Below are 9,607 nucleotides of genomic sequence, written 5' to 3' on the forward strand. Positions count from 1 at the left end.
GAAGAAAATCACCGGCAAACTCTATTCACAGGTTAGTGTTCAAATCTAATATATCAAGCTATTATAGAATATAAGTGTAGACTCTAAATATAAATGTGTGTCTAGTATATATTTACCAGTTCAGTCTAAAAATCATCTAATTCTAGAACAACAAAATAATTACTTATTTTATTAACTTACGCTTTTGAGGTTTAGTTACTTAAGATTATACCGATAAATATATATATATATATATATAATATTATATCATTCTAGTATATGTAAATTATGCATAAACTAAGAACTGTTTGATTTATTAAATGATAAAACTAAAAAACTTATAATAAATAGTTTAAATCTCATATTTTTACAATTATAATAGCTAGAAAGGATATTAGGGAGAAACAAACATTAAACGAATGATCAAATCTCTCATTCTTCAAATAAACTCAAAAGGTGTCATAATATTTCATTAAAAGCTTTTAAAAATAAAAATCAAGACAAAATATTTAATCTGAATGTAATAATATATATATATATATATAATGCTTCCAATATTAAAAACTACTTCGATTTGAAGAAGTATATACGATTTCATTTCCATACGATTTATGATCATTTGTATCTTGCTTGAACAAAAAAAATTAAACCATTGATCACAAAATTTATAGTGTGAGACTTTTACTATTTTTAGTAATTTATAGTCGTTTAAAAAAAATCTAATTTTTTATTATATGCTTAAAGTGATTACTTAATTTCTTTTAGTAATATAAAATTAAACAAAAAAAAAGAGAGGATGCAAAAATTGTTATCAAATATGTATTATTCATAATCATTAATTGTCATATACTAATCATATTAGGTAAATTTGTAGCTTTAATTTAAGAAAATAATTGAGAATTTTTTTTTTGTACACTACTAATCAATTTGATAGTCAGTTTAATAAAAAGTATAATATATATTTATATGGACCAACTTATTTTCCTAAGAATTCTAGAAATCATCTTAATGATGAATACATGACTACGAAAACATGTTGTAATGCTCGATGATTAATACATAGTGGATGTATCTTTTTAAAAATTGTTTCAAACACTATATTTTTGTACATTTTACCTACTAATAATGATTGACTGTAAATATTTTTAAAATAATTGTATTTACTCAACTTTTTATTAGTTTAGGATTAGGAGAAATTTCAACTTCACCACAATTTTGATACCATTTTTCAAATTTATAGAAAATAGAAAATAGCAAAAATTATATATTTAGTACTGAAAATTGATTTATATTTTATTAATATATGTGAAAATTCAAAACTTGCATTATTTTGAATCAGAAGAAGTACTGTTTAGTAAAAGTATATTCGATCAACATGGTTTCGGAGAAGAAGCTTACTAAATTAGTGAGTGATGTTAGGTTTGTTCCTGTTTTTGGTTTGGTTGGATACCCCTTTTTTTCTCAATAATCTTGACGATACAGCTTATTAATTAGTTAAATGTTTGGTCCCACACACACACACACATATGTATATAAAAAAAATAAAAAAAATATATATATATATATATATATATATATATATATATATATATATATGTATAATTTTTTAAAAAATCAACACACTGTTATAAAATTCTGCATTTATAAAAAAATTATGTGTTTCAAATTTACGTTCTTCAAACAAAAGCCATATAAAATATCTTCTAAAAGAATAAGATAACTTGTTTGAAAACCTATAATTTGGTTACCGTTTTTCAAAAATATTTTAACATTTGGATTTTAGATTTAGTTTTTAAAATTGGATTTATAAACTTTATAAATGATTATTGAACATTTATAAATTATTTTTAAAAAATAGTTTAATCTTTTTCATCACAAATTTATGGTATTTATGAAAACAGTTATCCTTTGAAAGTGAATCTAAAAATAGTATCAAATTTATGGTAAAATTAAAAAATTCCCGAAAAATAATAAGAAATTAAATCTATAATTTTTTATATGAAAATTTCTCCCCCCCCCCCAAAAGAAAAGAGTTTTATCCTCACATTTCCATCTGATTTTCTTCTGTCTATCATCTTGAGGAGGAATAACACTTTAAAAAAACTAATGGGCCATAACAGCCCATTTAGAGAATATAATTTCAAGCCCACCTCAATAATCGCTTGAAGACTAGTTCGTAGGAAAAAGGTTCGAGAAAGATCTCTCTCTCTCTCTCTCAGTCGTCTTCTTCCCGGTCTCAATCGGTAGATCGCTCGGAGAATATTTGCATCAGCCTCCGTGAAGGCGCCAACGAATCGGTAAATCCGTTTTCATTTCATTCGAATCGAAGTAAATTCAATTCAGATCTTCTTTCTCTTCCTTAGTAAGATCCGCGCTAGGTTCTTCTCCTAATTGCTCGCGTTTGCGATTTCTCTGATGGTATTAGGTGAGAATCGAAGATGTCGATGACCGACGAGCCGCTTTACCCCATCGCTGTCCTCATAGACGAGCTTAAGAACGATGACATTCAGCTAAGGTTGAATTCGATTCGAAGGCTTTCCACGATCGCTCGCGCTCTCGGCGAGGAGAGGACGAGGAAGGAGCTGATTCCCTTTCTGAGCGAAAACAATGACGATGACGATGAGGTGCTGCTTGCAATGGCTGAAGAGTTGGGAGTGTTTATTCCTTACGTTGGTGGCGTTGAGCACGCGCACGTTCTGCTTCCTCCGTTGGAGACGCTCTCCACGGTTGAGGAGACTTGTGTGAGGGAGAAAGCTGTTGAGTCGCTTTGTAGAGTTGGGTCTCAGATGAAGGAGAGTGACTTGGTTGAGCATTTCATTCCGTTGGTTAAGGTTAGACAAGAGAGGAGGATAACAACTCGTGGTTTCATTTCATTTCTCATGTTATCGACCGTATCAAGATTATAGAAAACATAAAAGGAAATATCTAGAAAATATAGACGAATTAAGAAGAATATTGAAAGATCAAGATTTTATTAGACTCCTCATTCATATGAGAAATTATTTCCAATTTGTATATGTTTATATAGAGAATGAAGTTATATTGGAAAATAAGTTACAATATGCATATGTTTATAGGAAGTAAGTTACAGTATGCGTATGTCTATAGAGAATGAAGTTATATTAGACTCTCATAAGAAATAAGTTACAATATGCATATATATGTTCTTATAGAGATTGAAACTATATTAGACTCTCATACGAAATAAGCTGGAATATGCATATGTTTATACAGTGAATGGAGTTATATTAGACTCTCAAAGTTTTGGAATAGACAACTGCTAGGTTGAAAACAATAAGACCATACTGGTTTTTCTAGGGTGTCTGACACAACTAGCTGACTTGTTTTTTCGGATGTTTATGTGACTGGCCATCTTAATTGAAAGCGAAGTAGATGTTTTTCGATAAGAACTTTGCATAATGTATTGTTGACATAAGGAAATTACTTAAGTTTACTCTCTGATGTAACAGAGACTTGCAGCTGGTGAGTGGTTCACAGCCAGAGTATCAGCTTGTGGGGTTTTCCATATTGCATACCCTAGCGCCCCAGATGCGGTGAAGACTGAGTTGAGATCAATATATACCCAGCTCTGTCAAGATGATATGCCAATGGTGCGAAGAGCTGCAGCAACCAATCTGGGGAAATTTGCTGCTACTATTGAATCAGCTCATTTGAAGACTGACGTTATGTCTATGTTTGATGATCTTACTCAAGATGGTAATTTCTTATCTGTTATGGTTCACACTGTCTCTTTGCTGCTTGTTTAAGCACGTAATTGTCCAACCGGTATAAAATATGCCAACAGGATGTATAAACGTTATGGCAAACAAGATTTAAAATGCATTAGCTGAAGTTAAACATGATGTGATTGCCTGTATGTCTATTTAGTTATCTAACATTATTTTCATCTTACGCTTCTTCATTGTCTTTCATATCAGATCAAGATTCCGTTAGATTATTGGCGGTTGAGGGTTGTGCTGCTCTTGGGAAATTGTTGGAGCCTCAGGACTGTGTCGCGCACATTCTTCCCGTGATTGTTAATTTCTCGCAGGTAATCATGTGTGCTAATTGCTTAGTCGTTATGATGATGATCCTTGGATAAACTACACTTATGAGATGTTTAATCTTTGTACTTTGTCACTGAGCAGGATAAGTCTTGGCGTGTGCGTTACATGGTAGCAAATCAGCTTTATGAGCTTTGTGAAGCCGTGGGACCTGAGCCTACTAGGTAAGGAGTCTTGGATAAACATATAGTATGTTTTAATGAAGTTCTTTAGGCCTATTGCATAATATGCATTTTTATATTGGATTACCTCTTCAGAGGTATGATTATCAATATATTTGATGATACCCCTTGCTTCTTCCTAATACTATTTAATGTTCCTTCTATATCAAGGACGGAACTGGTGCCTGCATATGTGCGTCTACTTCGTGACAATGAGGCTGAAGTACGCATAGCAGCTGCTGGAAAAGTTACTAAGTTTTGTCGGATCCTAAACCCTGAACTTGCTATTCAGCACATTCTCCCGTGTGTAAAGGTACATTCTTCAGAGACTTGTGTGAGAATCTCAATTTTTTTAAAGAATCGGTGACTCAACACTTAGAAGCTGTTATGTATTACTTATAGTTTCTTTTAATTCTACTTGTAGGAGCTATCAACAGACTCATCTCAACACGTCAGATCTGCATTGGCCTCAGTTATAATGGGAATGGCTCCGGTCTTGGGCAAGGTAAGAGAGTTCTGAAACATAGATGGTTGTTGACTTACCCTTTCGTTCAATAATTGTGCCTAGAAAGTGCTCATAAGTCATAACCGTTATCGTCTGTAGTAAATCAAAGTGGATTTCATATACAAAGAGATTCTGGTTGATTGTGTATGTTGCATATTTTAACTTTTACATCGATTTTTCATTGCAGGATGCCACAATTGAGCATCTCCTTCCAATCTTTCTTTCTCTGTTGAAAGATGAGTTTCCTGATGTACGCTTGAACATTATCAGCAAACTTGACCAAGTGAACCAGGTTTGTTTATGACCAAGTTACCCAACTTTTATTTCTCATGTCAATGGTTTCACAAATATCATGTTACTCTTTTTAACTTGACTTCAATTTTTTTTCGCTTATGACTTTCACTTGATGATTTCAATATTTTTATATTTGGCAGGTTATTGGGATAGATCTGCTATCACAATCCCTGTTGCCAGCAATTGTAGAACTTGCTGAAGATAGACACTGGAGAGTAAGACTTGCTATCATTGAGTACATACCTTTGTTGGCAAGTCAGTTAGGTGTTGGCTTCTTTGACGATAAGCTTGGCGCTCTTTGCATGCAATGGTTACAAGACAAGGTTCTGATTTCTCTCTCAAACCAAAGATAAGCTTAAATAACAAATCAGTTTCCCCTTATAGAAAATTGAAGTAATGGTCTCTTCATTCAGGTTCACTCAATCCGCGAGGCTGCTGCAAACAATGTGAAGCGGCTTGCTGAGGAATTTGGTCCTGAGTGGGCAATGCAGCATATAGTTCCTCAGGTATGTCTAGATTTTAGAAGAATCAGTATTTACCATCTTATTAGAGCTAACCAATGGTTTTTCATTAATCTGCAGGTTCTTGAGATGATCAACAACCCTCACTATCTATACCGTATGACCATTTTGCGTGCGGTTTCTCTTCTTGCACCAGTGATGGGCTCAGAGATCACATGCTCCAAGCTCTTACCTGTAGTGATGACTGCGGCTAAAGACAGGCAAGTTCTCGTTGTGAACTAGTTATTGACTCGCATGATTTTACTTCAAACATTTTAAGTGTATAAACAAGATTATTTTTTACTACCACAGAGTTCCAAACATCAAATTCAACGTCGCTAAGGTGCTTCAATCCCTCATTCCAATTGTCGATCAATCGGTAAGTGTATATATATGTCTAAAACAGTCAGAACATCCATCTAGTTTTGTTTTAATTTTTGGTTTGGTGGTAAAAAAATAAAAGGTTGTAGAGAAGACGATTCGTCCTGGGCTTGTGGAGCTAAGCGAGGATCCAGATGTTGATGTTAGGTTCTTTGCAAACGAAGCTCTTCAATCTATTGATAATGTGATGATGTCTAGCTAAAAAAAACTTTTAAATCTCTGTCTCTCTCTCTCCCTCTCCCTGGTTTTATATTTGATGCAATATTCTGAACTCTCAAGACTTTGTAACGCAAGTAACTGAGAACTCTTGTTTCGTGTTTTTTTTTCTTTCATGCAAACAGCCTAAGTTGTCTACTGTCTTGTGTTCTGTTGTGGTTGGTTTTTTTTGTAAGTTATCCGTTTTAGTTATTGAACATTTTTCGCAGAACATATATGTTTCCCTTCAGTCTATTACAACTGTCAGTCTTCCTCATCGTTTTGAATGGTTGTTGAATCTCCTACAGTTGGAACTAATCGGACCAACATGTTGACACACATGTTCGTTATAAAAGATCACATTATCAAAATCCAACTAATTATAACTGAAACAATATTGTTATATATCAAGTCTGAATGTAAGGATTAGGTCCTGGCATGAAAATTGTTCATTGTTCAAAGACATGAGAATCTCAATGTGATTGTGAAAACAGTCGATTCTGAATTTTTTTGGTTGACTCTATACACCCCTTCGTAATGACTTCTCTTGCACAAATTCCCCGGAAATATCATATCGTGGATTAGTGTTTTTTTTTTTGTAACTTATATCGTGGATTAGTTTAAATTAATTAAACAATATGATTAGAAAACTACAGTTATTTTTAACCATATTTAACTAACAAATCAAACTACTTACATTACATTTATATGTTGCCAAATCTATTTGCTTAGAAGAGTATATAATGATTTAGGTTTAGTTGTACAAGTAGTTTTGATTTTAGAGAAAAGGTCTCTGAAAAAACGTAGGCTTGTTTTGATCAAAAAAAAAAAAAAACGTAGGCTTGTTTAAATTCAAATTTTATTTTATTTCCTTTTTCCACAATCACAATCAAATTATACGAATTTCTCAAAACCCTCCTGAAAATAATTTCCTAACAATCGCTATTTTTATTAATATCATGATTTCACTCTCCTCTGTGGAATAGGATGAGTTAATTATTTTTATGGTTATATAGAAATACATCGAATCCTAAACTTCATCCTTATCTCTTTGTGTGTTCTTCTTCGTGTTGTCCTCGTCTACAAGTTACATTATCAAGTGTCTGTAACGAGACAAAGACAATGCTGCGTTACTTTATTCCCATACCTAAAACCAAAACGGTAAATTTTAAAATTTCTCTCTTTATCCTTCGTTATTATTAGTCGATTTCGTCTAGTGGTTTACCTTGTCATCGAATGTTTCACAGTAGTATTAGGTTTTGATTAATGTCTCCGAGAAAATTAACAGCAGAGCCTTCTTTGGTTTTAAACAGATTGTTTTGGGGAATGTGATCAAGTTTACGGAAAAGGAAACGAAAACTGAGCTTAACATAAGCTTGAGTCGTAAACAAGTGGAAGATTCCATTGGTAGAAGCTCCCATGGAGTTGAGGCTATTGTTAGAGAGGTAAAATCTTTTTGAAAGAGCATATGAACATCTCTTTTTAGGGTTTATTTTTTTCTTAGTCAAAGTTAGAGGGTTATTTAATAGTCATTCTTGTTTTTTTTTTCAGGATCTTGTTAGAATTAAAGCGTACCTTCTTTTTCTCCGATATATGATAGATCACATGAATAAGCCTTGTAATCAAGAAATCAGTAATCGTTTCACTAAAAATCTCATGATACGATGGAGCAGTGGTTTGAACTTAGATTGCAAGTCTTCTAATGGTCTAAGCCTTGCGAGTATATTTCAGCCTAAATCTACACCATTCTTCCAGTCTAAAGATATGTTGTTTGAGCTTCATATGATACTATTTATCTACGCTCTGAAGCTCAGGGAGAAGGCAATGGTGTTAGCCTCCAAAGGTTATTATCTTTCTTTCTATACTAAAGAAATATTTTAGGCATGGGCTTAACGATGTGTTTTCTTTTCTCTATAACTGGGTGATAACTTAGTTTATGTTGATTTAAAGCAGATATGGTGGAATCCACAAAGGCATATAGAGAAGCAGCTGGTGTTTTTGACTCTGTATGTAAGATTGGTCATACTGATTGGTCATATATCGAGAAGTTTCCGGAGTTAACATCTCCCGTTTGCTCCTCTTTGAAGCTCCTTTGTTTAGCTGAAGGACAGGTCAGTTTTCTCATTTTGCTTACTTTAGATTGTGACTAAAGGCTATAACCAACATTGTCAGTTTTGGCTATAACCAAATATTTTTGTGATTGCTTCATGAACAAACTAGCACTTTTTCACACACGGATGTTGATTCCCTTAAATAATCTGCTGAACATGTTCTAAACAGGCTGTGACGGCAAATAAGGCCAAAGAGAAGGGGACAAGTGCAAGTCTAGTGGCAAAGCTCCATTACGGTGTCACACAATTTGTTGCTGAAGCCAATGCTTCTCTCTTATCCAAAACTAACACCCAAGTTAAACAACTCTCATCACGATTTTTGGTAAGTCCTTATTCGTCGCATAATCTTGAAGAGCTTGAGTAGGTTCTTGAATTAAAGTTTCTCCTGATTTTATCAAAATCAGGATTATGTATCGACCTTGGGAGCTTTGCACGAGCTAAAGAGTGGAAAACACTTAGCTGAAAGCTTGGAATCGGAAGGGGAATTAGGAGAAGCCATTGGAGTCTTGCGCCGTTCGTTGGCCAGAGCAAAACTGACGACTCAGTGCCGGAGTGACACGTGGAAATCGATCTTCAAGAAGGAGAGAGAGCAGGTGATTACAATGATGAACAAGTACGAGAATTTAAACGAATCCATGATGCTTCAGCGTATCCCTTTAGAAGCTGACTTGCCTACTCTTCAAGGTGATAAGATTGTAAAGCTAATCCCTTACATTGACACCAAATAGATGAAAGAACTTAACTTTGAGTTCTTGTAAGAAACCAAGCTAATCCCTTACGTTTATACGGGTTTTATTTTCTTTTGGCGCCTGTTTTCTTATTCAAATACTAGTGAACAAAATAATAATAAAAAAAATTTGAGCGAAGTGTGCATTGAGATTTTTGTTTTCTACGAAAAAAAATAGTCATAAAAATTAATGTATGAATTTATTCTCCCTCTGTTTTCTTATTTTATAGTTTTCTTTTTTTTCTTATTCCAAAGATACTCTTCAGATTTTATAATGGAATTATTTATACAACACCATGTTTCGCTGTACTGCATTACAATCAGATCTGACAGCAAGAATATGCGTTTTAATTAATAACATTTTAGCAATATAAATAAATAAATAAAGATTCTTAATTTTAAAAATCAATTATACCAAAGGTATTAGCTAGTGTTAACTATTTCAAAGTTATTGGCTTAAAACATACGCAATTATTTTTACAAAATAATATTTAACTTTTTACTTTCAATTAAAAATATTCACCCACAATGTAAACTGTAAATAAGTAAGATTATTAGACCATCTCCAATGGTACTCTATAATTTTCTCTATATTTCATTCTAAAATAGAGTAACTCTATTATAGAATTGGATTTGCTCTAATGGTTCAGTCTATAATAGAGGTACTCTATAATAAAGTGAAATATAGAG

The 9,607-nt window shown here is 33.1% G+C and overlaps 2 protein-coding genes across 3 annotated transcripts; both read left to right on the top strand.

The window, feature by feature from the left end:
* Positions 1–2,040: 2,040 nt before the first annotated feature.
* Positions 2,041–6,313, top strand: LOC106349406 (serine/threonine-protein phosphatase 2A 65 kDa regulatory subunit A beta isoform). Of its 2 annotated transcripts, none has more exons than XM_013789361.3 (13): positions 2,041–2,276; positions 2,405–2,810; positions 3,450–3,696; positions 3,918–4,030; positions 4,128–4,207; positions 4,376–4,517; positions 4,629–4,709; positions 4,897–5,001; positions 5,144–5,326; positions 5,417–5,509; positions 5,585–5,724; positions 5,816–5,882; positions 5,967–6,313. In XM_013789361.3, the coding sequence occupies exons 2-13, from the start codon at positions 2,418–2,420 to the stop codon at positions 6,084–6,086; spliced, it is 1,764 nt and encodes a 587-aa protein (XP_013644815.1). In that variant the 5' UTR covers positions 2,041–2,276; positions 2,405–2,417; the 3' UTR covers positions 6,087–6,313. The 2 variants fall into 2 exon arrangements, with proteins under 2 accessions (XP_013644815.1, XP_048637183.1); XM_048781226.1 differs by lacking the exon at positions 2,041–2,276 and adding an exon at positions 2,290–2,307.
* Positions 6,314–6,489: 176 nt separating this feature from the next.
* Positions 6,490–9,607, top strand: LOC106350928. Its single transcript, XM_022688296.2, has 6 exons — positions 6,490–7,240; positions 7,393–7,524; positions 7,631–7,922; positions 8,033–8,190; positions 8,360–8,512; positions 8,595–9,607. Exons 1-6 carry the CDS (start codon positions 7,202–7,204, stop codon positions 8,916–8,918), a joined length of 1,098 nt encoding a protein of 365 aa, XP_022544017.1. The 5' UTR covers positions 6,490–7,201; the 3' UTR covers positions 8,919–9,607.

Source organism: Brassica napus, chromosome A6 (genome assembly GCF_020379485.1).
Source record: "Brassica napus cultivar Da-Ae chromosome A6, Da-Ae, whole genome shotgun sequence".
NCBI lineage: Eukaryota > Viridiplantae > Streptophyta > Magnoliopsida > Brassicales > Brassicaceae > Brassica > Brassica napus.